General features: G+C 39.6%; 2 protein-coding genes, 1 non-coding gene and 1 pseudogene across 6 annotated transcripts in view; 3 read left to right on the plus strand and 1 right to left on the minus strand.

Annotated features, from left to right (window-relative positions):
• The window catches only part of NOL8 (nucleolar protein 8), a 33,013-nt gene extending 25,517 nt beyond the window's left edge, over window positions 1-7,496 (plus strand). For all 3 annotated transcript variants that reach the window (XM_037797409.1, XM_037797407.1, XM_037797408.1), the window contains exons 14-17: window positions 2,308-2,434; window positions 2,956-3,026; window positions 3,637-3,719; window positions 4,252-7,496. In XM_037797409.1, the coding sequence (XP_037653337.1) occupies window positions 2,308-2,434; window positions 2,956-3,026; window positions 3,637-3,719; window positions 4,252-4,305 (335 nt within the window). In that variant the 3' untranslated portion in view covers window positions 4,306-7,496. The remainder of the gene's footprint in view (window positions 1-2,307; window positions 2,435-2,955; window positions 3,027-3,636; window positions 3,720-4,251) is intronic.
• A 2,968-nt stretch (window positions 7,497-10,464) lies between these two features.
• Window positions 10,465-13,633, minus strand: LOC119505230 (annotated as a pseudogene).
• IARS1 (isoleucyl-tRNA synthetase 1) overlaps window positions 10,468-16,093 on the plus strand; it is a 70,047-nt gene continuing 64,421 nt past the window's right edge. The window contains exon 1 of one of the 2 annotated variants that reach the window (XM_037851257.1): window positions 10,468-10,604. The gene's annotated coding sequence lies outside the window, so the exon portion shown is untranslated. Of the gene's footprint in view, window positions 10,605-10,624; window positions 10,995-16,093 lie in introns of those variants that run through there. The other variant, XM_037851258.1, reaches the window with a different exon arrangement.
• LOC119505809 lies at window positions 14,867-15,000 on the plus strand. Its single transcript, XR_005210847.1, has one exon. It is a non-coding gene; the product is annotated as a small nucleolar RNA SNORA84 (small nucleolar RNA).

Raw genomic sequence — 16,093 nt, forward strand, 5'->3', positions numbered from 1 at the left:
AAATATTTTTACTTTTTTTTTTTTTTTTTTTTTTTACATTTTTATTTCAGACAGTTTAGACTTCATTGAGTCTACATTAAGTGTCTTGACTTAGTGCTGACTGAATGAAAGATTCTTTCTTATGCCTGGATAAATAATATGTGGTTCAGTATTACATGACCAGAGATGTAATGTGCCTGAACCTGTGTTTAACACAAGAAGGTATTATTTTTCAAAATTAAGGGAGCAAACTTTGAGTTAGCTGCTGTGTTAAGGGAAGCCTGAGAATAGTATGGTAGGGGTCTCTTTTGTTGAATAGAAATATTCACAAAGAAGTATATTAAGTTGTCTGTTTAAATAGCTTTGTATCTTGAATGTCATTGGAGCAGTTATGAGTTACGAAAATGTAGTGCAATACATGATTGGGAAAAAGAAGAAATAGGTCACCTTCTTAGCTTTATGCAAATACACCGTGTGATCAATAAGCCAGTGTTTTGAAAGTCTCCCCTTAGAGATTTGCCAGAACCTAGACAAAAGAATAAATACTGGTACCTACAATTTTGCATTCCACATCTGATACTTAGTAGGCTGCTTCTCACCCAGTATTCAAGATACACATGCAGCTTTTCTGGAATTTTCTTATAAAAAGTAGGGTATACCTGCATATAATACATGCAAACCTTGACTACAATGGATTCTATTTTAAAGATCATCAGTTAAAATAGTATCCATGTATTTAGCAGATTTGTTTTAAATACTAGCTCTGTGGTACTCCAACAGGAAACACAAGAATCTAATGATTTTTCAAAAATGTTATAAATAAGCCACAATCTTTCATGTGCTCTGCTTACTTCATTTTCTTGCCTATATATTTTCTTTGGGTACCAGGGTCAATCCTAAACTGTTGAGCAGAGTTGGCACTGATGTGGACAGTAACTAGAATTCTTCTAACTTTCAGAGCCAAGTGTAAAGAAATTAACCTTGAAATGAGTCCTAAAGACACCCTAGCACACTGGGGTGCTTTAAGTAGTTGAGAAACTTTGGGGTCTTTTGAGGTGATAGGCCAGATCTTGTAGCAGTAACTTTTTCAGCAATTCTAAAACAAGGTTTTGGTAATTGAAAATATGAAGATGTGTTCCTTTTCTCATTTTAAATAACCGGAAGGGAAAACCTGTTTTTTCCTGCTTCATGTTATATTTTAGTCTTCTCCTGCTGGCACAGGTGCCAAGTTTGTTTGGTTCGTTCCTTTGTAAATCATAATGCACATTTATAATTTAAATACTTTTAACTTTTTTTTAAAATTCGTATTTATTGAGATATATTCACATACCATGCAGTCATACAAAACAAAGCGTACATTCATTTGTTTACAATACCAGTATATAGTTGTGCATTCATCACTAAAATTAATTTTTGACATTTTCATTACCACACACACAAAAATAATAAGCATAAAAATTAAAGTGAAAAAGAACAATTGAAGTAAAAAAGAATACTGGGTGCCTTTTTTTTTTTCTTCCTCCATTTTTCTACTCATCCATCCATAAACAAGACAAAGGGGAGTGTGGTCCATATGGCTTTCCCAGTCGCATTGTCACCCCTCATAAGCTACATTTTTATACAATTGTCTTCAAGATTCATGGGTTCTGGGTTGTAGTTTGATAGTTTCAGGTATTTACTGCTAGCTGTTCCAATTTATTAGAACCTAAAAAGGGTTGTCTATATTGTGTGTGAGAGTGCCCACCAGAGTGACCTCTCAGCTCCTTTTGTAATCTCTCTGCCACTGAAGCTTATTTCATTTCCTTTCACATCCTCCTTTTGATCAAGAAAATATTCTCGATCCCAGGATGCTGGGTCCAGATCCTTCCTTGGGGGTCATATTCCATGTTGCCGGGGGGATTTACACCCCTGGGTGTCAGATCCCACGTGGGGGGAAGGCTGTGATTTCATCTGCCAAGTTGGCTTAGCTAGAGAGAGAGGGCCACATCTGAGCAACAGAGAGGCATTCTGGAGGAGGCTCTTAGGCACAGTTATAGGGGGGCCTAGCCTCTCCTTTGCAGCAACCATCTTCCCAAGGGCAAGCCCTGTATTACAAGTTTAAATACTTTTAAATTTTTATAGTATTACCATATTCTTTATGAGATCACTTTAAAATGCTAAAAAATATGAGTAAAAATTTAAAAAGATGATACTGCTTATTTTAAATTAATAATTAAGATAGTGGATATGTAAAGGTAATGTGTACATGGTGAAATTACTCAAATGAGTGTGTTCAGAAGTATTGTTTGTTCAGTTATAATCTCTGTTTTAATTGTTAAAACAATATAGAGACCTACAGAATTGAAACAGTGAAGCCTAGAAAGATTGCCTGGAAGGGGGACCCTGGTTTCCAAGAGAGCAGTTCAGAAGAAGAAGATATTACTGAAGAAATAGATGACACAAAGCCCAGCCCCGAGTAAGCAATTTTTTTCCCATGCAGTTATATTACATATTTTATAAAACCTGAGTTAGACATGCTTCACAGATATTAGAGAAGTATCTAAGCTTATCGTCACATGACACTTAGCTCCTTAAGAGAGTCCTCTAATCTTTTTGTAGTGGAAAGCTTACTTTCTTTTTCTTGAGATTTGGATCGCACTGGGTGGGGGTTGTGATGTGCCCCCAGAAGGGAACCTGACAGTGGAGTTGCTACTCTGGAAACAGGATGCTGGAGTTGGCTGTCTGCCCTCCCCAGCAACAGTGGGGTGAGACTATGATATCAGAAATCTGCATCGGGAAGATAGGGTTTGCACTTGAACAAGTCTTCATTAACAAAGCTTCAGAACAAAAAGAAGAATACTGAATGGAGGGAGGGTAGGGTAAATTCGAGGAACAGTTCATTTTTATTTTCAGCTTAAACATTTCTTCTTAATGATTGAAATTAAACCAACCAGTATTCAGCTATCTCAATCTTTCTCTCTGTCTTTCTTCCTTCAGAGAAGAATCATTACCTGAGAAAGAGACCACTAGGTTTTTTTTTTTCTCTAAGAATGATGAAAGACTTCACGGTGAGTGCATTGTTCCCTTTAATGGTATAGTAGAAGAGGTATTAGTTCAGCTCGTACTGCTGCACACTCTGTCACAGTAACATGCCGCCACATAAGAACAGTTTGGCAAAAGTTCTGTCCCTGAAGGACGCTTTGTAAAGGCACATGGGTTAGCTCCCTTCCTTCAGGCTGATATAGGTAACTTGTGAGACTTGAGAGATGGAGGGCTCACTAGTCACTACCTCCTTCGTTCATATGTTATAAACAACAGGGCTTGTTTTGTATCAGGGACTTGCTTAGTTACTGGATATACAACCCCCTACGTTGTTATTGCCCTGAAAGTCTGTGCAAAAACTGAGGTTGGTGTTGAACTTCTCGTTTCTTGAAACCTAGCACAAACAGAAACAAACAAAATGACATAATAGTAAATGGAATCTAAGCAGTAAAATCATAGCAATACTACATTTTCACTAATCAAAGCATATGAAAAATGTATTTTTGAAAATTAGTAGAAATTGAAAAAAAATGGCTCTAACTAGAATTGATATTAGAGACCTTGATAATACTACCACTATAATATTTTCTATTTTGTTATTAATTTGCTGGCTCCTCTTTTTTGTTCTTTCCTTAGTGGGTTCTGACTTATTCTGGAGAGGAGCAGGAAGTAATACTAGCAGGAATTCTTGGGAGACCAGAACAAATAACCTGCGTATGGTGAGTAATTGCATCTCTAAATTGACTGTCTTGTAAGACACAATGGAATATCTTTTGTATTTCTTTGTGTTGATATTTTCCTGATGTAAGACTATCGAGAACAAGCATCATCGAGTATTAATGATGCTTAAGAAACAAAGGATGACAACTGAGAACATGACTTAAACTCTCAGAATTAGAGGCGGAAGAAAACTTCGTGGTTGTTTGAGCCAACTTACACAATGGTACAATAAGGAAATAGAAGAATGGCCAGATGAGGTGGTTATAGAGCCCCACTCGGGCTTTTATAAATTAACAGGAAAATAGATTTTTAAAGACTTAATTGCAGTTCCCTTGTAAACATTTACAGTAAGCAAAAGTTTTAATAGTCTTTGTTCATTCCAAGTGAGCGCTTCCAAATGGGTAGACTGCCTTGATTTCCTACAATTCCAAGACTGTGAATAACCTATAAATTTTACTTTGTCATTACTCAGCACCTTGAAAACAATTTACATTGTTGTTGAAAAGACTTTTGGTTTTTTTATTTTTCTAGGATTGTCGGAAGAAACATAAAGATGCAAAAAGGAAAGTGAAACCAAAACAATGAATGTTAGTATTGATTGATACTAAATATGAACAAGGCTCACCTAAGGAAATTGACCTAAGAAATAATTTTAGTGGACAAAGAAGAAATCTCAGAGTGAAAGAATATTCAAAATCTGGCTGATGAAATATCATTATGATTGCCATCTTTTTCTGTAGAATTTCTCTGTATTTTTTCCTAAGTATTGCTGCAAAACATTAAACTGAACTTTTTTTTTCTAATGAAGCACAAGATATTGCTCCACAATACTTTTCAACTTTCTGTAAATATTCTCAATAACAGTGGACATCTTCTGATGAAAGGTTTACAGGAAGCCTTTTAAATAAGTGTGTCAAAGCACTTGTGTTTTCCTAGTTAGGCTTTTATGTGAATTATAGACTATTTGAAATATTTATCTCTGATTGAACCAAATAATACCTTATCTCATTTTTGTCTTTTCTTTTAAAAGAAAAAAAAAACAGTTGAATTACATCTTCATGGTCTCTCCCAATTGAATGTGAACTCTTGGATCTAATCTGGCTTCTTCCTATTATGTCTCTCCTCCTGCTTAGAACTGTGTCTGGCAGATAGTGTATACTCAGTAAATATTTTTTTAATAGTTAGGGTGTAAAGAGCTAAGTAGCCAGAGAGTGTTTCTGGATGAATGGGAACAGCCACTCAGCAGGATAAATAATTCAAATGTTCTGCCTTCTCTTTTTGTAGATCACATCTCTGCCCTCTTACATCTATTGCCACATAACAGACCACCCCAGTCACAGTCAGTCATTTATTTTGCTCACAAATATGCAATTTGGTCGGGACTCGGGGACTGCTCATCTCTGCTCCTTGTAGTGTCATTTGAGGAAGCTCAGCTGGGGCTAGGGGACCGCTTCTAAGATGGCTTGCTCACTCAGTGCCTGTCCGTGGGCTTCCTCACCGGCGTGGCGACTGGGTTCCAGGAGCAAGTGTCCAAAAACCAAGTTATCAGATGCTGCTAGTCTCTTAAGATCTGGGCCTGGAAACTGGCCCAGAGTCACTGGTCAAAACCACAGTCCACCCAGATTCAAAGGACAGGGACACAGACCCTCACTTCTCACTGGGAAGAGTGTCAAATAATTTGTAGCCATATTAAATTTGCCACACTCCTCATCCCCAAAGCAGATGAATAAGTGGCTTCAAGTTGCCTCACTGGTGGTTGGACCCTTGTGTCCAGTCTACACATGAATGCCTTTGTCTCAGTCTATAATAATCTTGCCTCCCCTCATTCCCCTATGCCCAGTGTCACTTTGAACCTTGTTGTTATCCCAAATCCACTAAAGTAAATATCCCATTCTTAGCTCACAAACCCAGTGTGCCAGCTTTTAAAAATATTTGGCCTACACATATCCTACCTCATCAATACCTTCAATTAACCCCTCCCTCCTTATTCTATGTTCTTCCATGACTAGCTTAGTCTTTTACCCTTCAATTAATCATTCCCTTGAAAATCATTCAATGTGGCAGCTTGGTCCTGCTAAAAAGTCATGGACACCAGCCCTGCCTGAGCCCTCAGCACTGCCCAATAATATTTCTCTGTTGAACAGAATGCAGAACCCTGGGCCCTGCCTTAAACCTAGGACAGAAGATACGATTTTTTTTTTTTTAACCAAGCACTCCCTGCTGTTTCTCATGCTCAAGTCACACATAGTCTCCCATTCAGTCTTTAAATCTCCAACTCCACCCCTCATCAGAAAATTACCATGCTTCAGAGAGAAAAAAGCAACCAATAATTGGAACCCTCTTCCTTCTGCAATCAAATATGCAGTCCTAACTGCACTGTAGCTTTCCTCTTCCTTCTGCCTAATCAATATCCTTAACCCTTACATTTGATCTTTCCACTTCCAATACTCTCCCTCAAATCTTCCCATGGGTAAGTCTTCATAAAAATATCAACTTATTCCCCAAAGAAGCATTCTCTGGCCATTCTAACTGACATTAGAACCCCTCCTCCTGCTTCAGGCATTCTAGTTGAAGTTAGACTTTCCCCATTTCCTCTAATCAGGCACCATCATCATATTCTCCTTTGCTATTATTTTGAATGTCTTTCTCCTCCCACTAGAATGTAAGCTCTGTGAGAGTAGGGTCCTTATTTTCTTGTTCACTATTGGGTCCTCAGCTTCTAGAATGATGGCTGGCAGGTGGCATGAGATAAATATTTACTGAATAAATGAATAATTTAGATTCTTCATGTAATGTTGAATCTCATGTTATTTAAGTGGAAGAAAGAATACTTTATTCTGCTAACAAACATTATGTCATGACACTGAATGTAGACTCAAGTTTTTTTCTGGTAGGGTATGAAAAACTATCGTGAAAAATAAAAAGCTTATTTGTGGAGGAAGAAAGGCTCTTTAGGTTGAGTCTGGATACATTCTACTGCAGAAAAGGGAAGGAAATGTCAATGGTGTCTCAAATTATAAAAGGGACATAGAGTGGGTCTGCTACAGGAAAGGTGTGTAATAAGGCAGAAAGGATTGCTTTCTGTGCCCCAGAGCCACTGTTTTTTTAATTTAATCAGCATAATGGATATACATACTTTTAAAAGTCAAATAGAACTAAAATGTTTCCAAAAAAGACAGTTATTAATTACAGAAAAGTACAAGTTTTTAAAAAGGTACTTACTAATTACAAAAGAAAAAACATAGAAGTAACTTTGACTTTACCAATGGCCAAAGTTAACATCACCAGTAATGGAACAAATCATCATGTGCCTCCTGATATGGTGCACTGAGAACACATCACGTCCATGGCATTCTTGCCAAAAGAGAAAAACCTGAATCATGAGGAAACATCAGACAAACCCAAACTAAGGACATTCTACAAAGAAACTGGTTTCTGCTCTTCAAAAATGTCAGTGCCATAAGATGCAAGACTGACTGACTTCCAAATTATAGATGACAAAAGAGACCTGACAACCGAATGTAACTCATAACTCAGTTTTTCTTTGGCTATAAAGGACATTATTGGGAAAATGGTGAAAGGAATAAGGTCTGTAGATTGGATGAGTCTGATTTTGATATGTTGTAAGAATGATCTTGTTTTTAAAAATATGCACAGACATTTTAAGGGGTAAAGGAATAGTTTGTCTGCAATATACTCTCAAATAGTTCAGGAAAAAGTAATATATATCTGTGAAGGTAAAGAGAGGGTGGGGAGAAAAAGGGAGAAGGGAAAGAGGGAATGGGGTAAAATGTTAACATTTGGAGAATCAAGTTAAAGGGTAAACAGTAATTCTTTGTATTCTTGCAATTTTTCTATAAAACCAAGATTATGTCAAAATAAAAAATTAAAGGAAAAACAGAATTATAAGATTTCTAATGAAAAATAGTAAGCTCATGCCCACCCCCAATTCTTAATCCTCGGATACAACCACCTTCAACAATTGTTTTCTATTTCCTCTAGTATTTGTCTCCATGATTCTACTTAATATACTTATGCTGTGATTTCTAGGTTTTTCAGTTTTAGACATTACCTAAGTCATTATTTAACACTTTAATCCAAGTAGTATATTTTTACATTTAACTTTTTCCCAGAATTCTTTTATTTGCTTAACTTTTTTTCAAGACCATCTTCCCATACCTTCCAACAGTTCTGTAAAATGTTTCTTAACCCAGTTTTTAAATAATCGAACCTGTCAGTCTCCCTCACCTCCACCTTTTTTCCTCTAGAGATGTCTGGGAGCCCTTTGTCCTTCTTTAATCTGGTCTTTGTGGACAAATGATAGAGATGAAAAAGGTGGCAATTTGAGGAAAGCAAAATCTTAAAACATTCTAAATACTTAGAATTAATAAACTGAAGATACACAACTACTAACAATATATGGTCCAGTGAGTTTAGTGACTGAATCATTGAGTTATCCCTTTGATGAAGGACATGAAACCACTTAATATAATTCAATACTCATTAGGGCCTTCCTAGACCATCAGTGATAGTTGAATGAATGCTGAACAGACTATCAAAATGTTCCTGTTAAACATATTAAGGAAATGCTTCCCACCTATTCTAGACCAGATCAATTTTCTCTGTCCCTCTGATGGATAAAATAGGCAGTTACATGCAGAACTGCCCTCAATTTGTCAATGTGCCAGGCAGAGATATAGCAGTTTAATAAATAATTTTCCCATTACAAAAACCATGATTTTAAACAAAGCACAATAAAAGTTTAAAAACTGGTTTTGCCAGGCCCTTCCTTCCCTTTCTGTTTTGTCACCTCACTCCATCTATGACCTTTTAAAATTTCTGCAGAAAAGGCCAGAATTCGTGAGGTGTCAACTGTAGAAAGAGCACTTCCCAAATCTGGGTTCCTGGCTTGGCATGGCCAATAGAAATCACACCGAACCAGGCTGAGAAGGAACAAAAGGTTTATGTATGCCAGTGGGAGTCAGGGGAATCCTTCCCAAATCTGCCTCCCCAAGTGTTTCTTCAATTGGTTTTTATGCAGGTTCAGAGATGAAAAGAGAGAATCATTTAATTAACATGCAACAAGAGTGATAGACAAAAGGCTTACCTATATCTGGGAGGTTTGGGGGCAATCTCCCAATGATTCTTTAGTTGGCTAAACCCATTAGAGACAAAGAGAGTTAATTATTGTAGTTAACAGGTAACAGGTTTGGAGAACTTCAGTAATTTAGTTATTTCCTGTTTTCTTCAGGAACTAGGTGAGGTGTTTAGGGAGATAGATGAAAAGACTTTATTCATATCTGGGAGGTCTGGGGACCATGAATGCTTATTCAAATCTGGGTGCAGACTTCACATTTACAGGCCACTGAACTATTGTGTTTTTTTTGCAAGTAATTTACAGATTGCTCCGTTGAGAGAATAAGGGCTTCCAGTATAGCCTGCTTCCACTTCTGAAGTTACATTTTAAGGCTACTTTACAATTTCCTGCTTGCTTACAGTTTTAAGATTATATTTAAAAAGTCACTGTTACACAATGAAGGAAACAGAAGGGAAGGCTTCCTTGGAACACCACTGACCAAGAGTATGTACGCTCCTCACAGACGGTTTTATAGGCCTGTGCCTTACCCTGAGGCAAAGGAGGGTCTCTCCAGATGGGTGTGTCACAAATATTAGACAGCAAAATTACTGGAGATGCCTGTTAAAATGCAGATTTCTGAGACCTACCTCCAGAGATGAACTCAGCAGGCCTGGAGCATACCCACATCTTAGCAGCTCCCCAGATAATTTGGACGCAGGTCCCCACTACATTTTGAAAAATCACTGCCCTTAGGGCCTAGAACTGCTTCCCTCTAACGGTCATCTAGGAAGGTGGCTTTGGAATTGATTTCTCATGGCCACATCCACAGTATAAATAGTTCAGGCCACTGTTGGTTTTTTTTTCCGAATAATTTACACGTAGAGAAACATACAGATCTTACGTACAACGTTAGATGAATTTTTTGGGCACTTTTTAAAAATTCAATTTTATTGAGATATATTCACATACCATGCAGTCATACAAAGCAAACATTCAATTGTTCACAATACCATTATATAGTTGTACGTTCATCCCCCAAATTAATTTTTGAACATGTTCATTACCACACACACAAAAATAGTAAGAAAAAAAAAGTGAAAAAGAACAATTAAGTAAAAACACTGGGTGGCTTTGTTTTTTGCCTCCATTTTTCTACTCATCCATGCATACACTGGACAAAGGGGAGTGTGGTCCATATGGCTTTCCCAATCACATTGTCCCCCCTCATAAGCTACATTTTTATACAGTCAGTTAGATGAATTTTGACACACGCATACACCTGTGTAACGAAAACCCCAATCAACTAAGAAACAGAACATGAGCAACTATGTCCCCTAATTTTCCTAAGTGCTTCTTCTCAGTCAATCTCCAACCACCCCAACTATAATGCGGACCAACGACTAATAAAGATCTCCATTATTCCGATAGCTATCCCCGTCGATTATTCTGCTCCTTGCAGAGTTTCATGTAAATGGAACCATGACGCATCAAGACTCGGCAGGCGGAGAAGCGTCCCCGGCACCCAAGTACCGCAGTCCCACCCCCAGGATCGGGGGGCGGGGCCGGAGGGCGGGGCCGACACCCCACCGACCAATCGCCAGGAGGCTTGTTGGCCGGTGACAGGCGCCGCGTGGTGATTAGCCGGTGCGGAGCGGGTCTCTGCCGCCTTATCCCGCGCCGCCTGGGTGTTGCATCATTTCTGCTCGCCTGCTGCGGCGTGGATCCAGGCTCTCTCTCGGGGCCGCTGACCCGCGGGGGCTCGCGTACCGCCGCTCCCGCCCGGCCGCGCTCGCCGGGGCGCCCCCAGGTACAGCCCCGTCCTGCGCGCGGGCCTCTGCGCCCTGAGGAGGCTCCTGCACCGGGGAGGCGAGCGGAGGGGCCGCGCACGCGTTACGACTAAAGAAAATTTTTCTTCAGGGCTTGCTTGTGCTGGTTGGGTTGCACGTTTATTTCCAAAGGTTGGCAGGCAGCCTAGGGTGGCGTTAAAGAGCTAAGAACCGGGTACGACCCTGGCCTGGTCCCTTCGTACCAGCGCGGCTTTGGACCGAGGACTGTACTCTGGGATGATGCTAATACTTTGTGAGGATTCAGTGCAATAAAGCGCACTTGAAAACTCAGAAGGTGGGCTAACTTACCTCGAAATCCAGATATTAATAAGAAAAAAATCAAGGCGTGGTTCAGCGGCCCAGGCTTCTCTGTAAGTGGTTCGTGTGCACATGGATTTTTGGTGGGGGGTTGGTGGGAACCTGGGGCCGGAGGGCACTGGAGGGTAGGAGGGCGCGGTGTCCCTGCTCTCGGCGCTCCTGCATTCTGATGTGGCAACATGCCACATGCTGTGGAAGACGTCGCACGCATTGCTGGGAGCAGGGAGGAGGAAAGAAGGTCTATGGCGGGCCATGGAGGTGGGAGAAGGCTCAGGAGCGGCCACTGGCTATAAAGAATAAGCAGGTACCAGGGGAGAGGGCCAGAGGGGCCAGAAAAGAACCCCAAGTTTGAGAAAAGACCAGAAGTAAAGTATAGCAAGGGAGGAATCAGTCTTCACTGCAATTTAGGGTGTGTCAAGAACAGGTGGGAGATGGAACTTGGCATCCAGCCTTATGAATTTATAGTTGCCTTTTTGAATGAGGTGTGTTTGAAGTGAGTCCAGAAGAGAGGAAGGGTTTTCTATAAGGTAGGAAAAGATCACTTTTAGCATTTGGGTTTTGTAGGGTGAAGTTAGAGGGAAAGTAATTGATTTAGGGGATTTTTAGATAATATGATTAATGTTAAAAAGCAAATATCAGTAAAATACTGGGCAATATATCCTCCTTGAAAGTAGTTAAAGAGAAAACTATATGGAAGAGAAGGTGTATAAGTGAAGATTGCTTTAAAAGTTTGTGGAAACAAAACTCAGATTCCAGAACATCAACCAGCTGCATCCCCCTTCCACATGTCAACACCCCTTTTCAATATAAACAGGTTAGAGTGGTTGTTGCCCAGATATCCGTGAAGATGGAGACAGTGATGGAATGAGAGGGAGGAGTAGCAACAGACAGATAGGATTTAACAAAGGATTATAACTGCTGAATCATTTTATATATATATATATGTATGTATGTATGAACAGCTAGAAGGGAATAACTGGAATTATGGATCTATAACCTGCACTATACTTTCAGATTTACTCTGTAACCACTTGTTAAACCATACTTTGAAAGTTATCACTTTGCTGTATATATGTTAAATTTCACAATAAAAAGTGTTTTTTAAAAAAGTTTGTAGAAAGATAGAATACAGTATAGTAACACGGCAAGGACAATAGAATTGAGTTTGTGGGCAAAGATGTAATAATTATTTACATAGGGAGCATGTGATTGCTATTACCTGTGATGACCATTATTTTACTTCATGTTAAAATAACTGTATGGGTCGTAAACCCTTACATAACAGATAACAATTGAGGTTTAAAGGTTGAGTAACTTTTCCTCTCACTCACATATTAAGTGGTGGTATTGGAATTACAAAGTTCATCCTCTTAACCACTATTGTGTGCCAGGGGGAGCCCATGGAGTTGGATGCATTGGAGAGGCAAGTTCCCCTGACTCAGGTACTAAAGATGCAGGTAGAGAGATTCATTTATTCCACAAACGTTTGTAGAGCACTTGCCATGTGCAGGCACACACTGGAAGTCAGGTTGTAAAATGCTTTTGCCAGCAACAAGCTTATAGTTGAATTGGACAGTATATGGGGCATGCAGTACAAATAAACCGCAACATGCAGCATAGGAACAGATACGCACATTCAAGGATGGGGAATATTACTTCTGAGAAAGGGGGATTAGTGATACCCTCAGTGAGGAGAGCTTACTCGTGCTAGAGTACATGGAGAAGGGACCTGAAACAGGAAAGCAGTTTTGTTTCTTGACAGTGTGGTGTGGCTGGAGCTTGAGGGTCTTTGTTTTTGTGTTTTGGGGGCTGGTACAGTGTATTTTATTGATGGTACATGACAAGCCCGTCCCCTTTTCCGGGAGGTCAGGGATGGACTGTCAAGAATAGGAGATTCTCACTGTGGGGGGATCAAGTTGACAAAGTGGTGTTTGAGGGCAATGCCAGCCCCAGCATCAAGGGTGGAAGATTGGGTGTCACTGTTGCAGAAGACAGCCTGGTCGTCAATGTTGCCCAGGATGCCCTTTAGGGACCTTCTAATACCTGCTTCATCACCATCTTGATGTCATCGTATTTGGCTGCTTTCTCCAGATGGTAGGTCAGATACACGATGGACACAGTGGGTGTGGGAATGGGGAAGGCCATGCCAGTGAGCATCCCATAAAGCTTAGGAATGACCTTGCCCACTGTCTTGGCAGCAACAGTAGATGCAGGGATGATGTTCTGGACAGCCCTAGGGCAGTAATGCCATAGTTTGCTGGAGAGGCCATCCATAGTCTTCTGGGATGGCATGGACTGTGGTCAGGAGTCCCTCCATGATGCCATAGTTGACACAGATGACTTTGGCCAGGCAGTTTTGGTGCCGGAAGCAAGTGAACCCCAGCCTTTTCCAAGGTCGTGAAGACACCAATGGACTCTACAACGTATTCAGCACCAGCATCACCCCATTTGGTGTTTGTGGATCTCACTCCTGGATGATAGAGATGGACTTCCCATTGATGACAAGCATTCTGGTCTCAGCCTTAACTTCTAACTTGCAATGGCTGGAATCATTCTGGAATAAGTAGACCATGTAGTTGAGGTCAACGAAGGGGTCATTGATGGTGCCAACATCTACTCTGGCAGAGCTCAAAGCAGCCCTAGCGATTCGGTGCCCAGTATAGCCAAATCCATTTACTCTAACCCTCACCATCGTATTTCAGGGATGCAGCTGTCTTATCAAATGAGGAGGAACACAGAACCTGGAGCTTGAGTTTTTTAAAAGAGAAAAAGTCAGGGCTGAGAGTAGTAATTTGGTGCAAGACCGTGGTGATCTTGAGTGCCCCACTAAAAATTCTCCTTTTTTTCTTAGGAATGAGGAGCCTTTGGATTTTTTTTAAATACAGAAATGATACTTCAGAGCTTTTGCATTAGGAAGATTAATCTACAGTGGAATATAGAATATATACTGTTTATTTTTCTTTTTATAGTAAAAATTTTATAAAGTTAATACATGCTCATAAAAAATAAATCTTAATAAAACAAAGTATTATGAAGTAGCAAATAAAAAGTACTTTGTTCTTTCAAGCTTTTTCCTTCTAATCTACTCCCTGATTATAACCATATAAGTTGGTGAGTAGCCTTCTAAATTCAAGTATGAAAATACTTAAACACAGATTTGTATATTTTTAAGTCTTTTGACAATATTACATTACACTTACAGTCTTGTTACTTGCTCTGTTTTTTCTTACTATGTATACGTAGTGCATATACTTGATATGTACCAATTTATTATTTTAAATAGCTGCATGGTATTGATTTTGTTGATAATTGATTTACCTATGATACTTAGGTTGCTTATTATTTGCTTCCGGAAACAGTGTTTCTATGCGTATTTTGTACTTTTGTGTGAGTATATCTGTGTGGTATGTATTAATAGGATATTTCTAAACTGAGAAAAGACTGGAAATGGATCCACCTTTGGGTTAAATTTGACTGAATGTAATAGCTTATGAAGACCCAGAAATGATAAGGAGGGGATAGAGAAATAGATTTAGAGATAGGATCTACACAATTTGGTGATTAATAGTATACGGGGATCATCTGGGTAGTGTCATTTCACATCTAGGTAAAGGGACAAATAGTAGAATGACTAGTATAGGAGAGTTAAAAGTTGAAAAGAAAGCACATGTGTCAAAGATGATTTCAGATTTATTTTAAACAAAAAGCGTATTTGTGTGCTCTTCTAGGATACGTTGAGGTAGACATAAGTGAAGGTCCAGGAGGGCATTCTAGAAATTGCTGAAGAGGAGATTGAGAGTAAGGAGACCTAAAGGAATGGCAAAATAGGGAGAGGTGGAAGATCTGATAGAAAGAAGGAAGAAGAGGAGATTGCATCTCCGTGCACGGCCCAGGAGGTTTAGCATCCCCTGTCCCCCGTCCCCGCGCCCCGTGGTTGCTGGGTGCTGCTGTGCAGGTGCAGCTGCCCAGTGGATGGCAGTGGGCCAGAGCAAGCCTGTGGTTCATGCATGGGGGCTGCTCCCCCTCAGCAGCCGCCATAGCCCGGCCACTGGCACACGTCTTCCTGGAGCAGTCGGTGCCTGACTCTAAGGCTTCGCGTTTGGCATAATGTGTGCAGTGATTGTTAACTTGGAGTGGAGTAGACACTCCAAAGAAAATTCAACATAAGTTATAAGCCATATTCTCAGAAAGCTTTAAATCTCATTTTCTCAAAAACTAAAAATAAAATGAGTAATTGTCAGACTATGTGAGAGCAGTTATTCTCAAACTTTGATGTACATGCTACATTAAAATTCAGTAATCAAAAGACAAGGAAAAAAAGTAAAAGTGGGCAAAGAATTTGAATAGACATTTCTCCAAAAAAGATACACAAATGGCCAATAAGCACATGAAAAAAATGTTTAACACCATTAGCCATCATGAAAATGCAAATCAAAACCACAATGACATACCACTCCACACCCACTAGGATGGCTATAATCAAAAAGACAGACAATAACAAGTGTTGGTGAGGATGTAAGAAACCAAAATCCTCATACACTACTCAGGGAATGTAAAATAGTACAGCTGCCCGGGAAAACATTTTGGCAGTTTCTCAAAAAGTTAAACACAGAGTTACCTTATGACCCAGCATTTCTACTTCTGGGCACATATCCAAGAGAGATGAAAACATGTTCGCACCAAAACTTGTACATGCATGCTCGTGGCAGCACTATTTGCTGTAGCCAAAAGGTAAAAACAACCCAAATGTCCATCAGCTGATGAATGGGTAAATATAGTGTGGTATATCCATACAAGGAATTTTCATTCAGCCATAAAAAGTAGTGAGTTACGAGAATATGTTGCAACATGGATGAACCCTGGGAACATGCTATAAGCAGCCAGACACTATAAGGCCACATATTGTATGATTCCATTTATATGAAATGTCCAGAACAAATCCAAAGAGATAAAAAAGAAGTTAATGGTTGCCAGGGGGTGGGAAGGAGTAATGACTGCTAATTGGTACAGTGTTTTTCTTTGGGTTGATGTAAATATTCTGGAATTAGACAGTTGTGATAGTTGCACAGCTTTGCAAATATACAAAAAACCGCTGAATTGTGCAATTTAAAAGCATGAACTTTATGGTATGAGTTGAAGAGTACCTTGTGGG

This window comes from Choloepus didactylus, chromosome 10 (assembly GCF_015220235.1).
Source record: "Choloepus didactylus isolate mChoDid1 chromosome 10, mChoDid1.pri, whole genome shotgun sequence".
Taxonomy (NCBI): domain Eukaryota; kingdom Metazoa; phylum Chordata; class Mammalia; order Pilosa; family Megalonychidae; genus Choloepus; species Choloepus didactylus.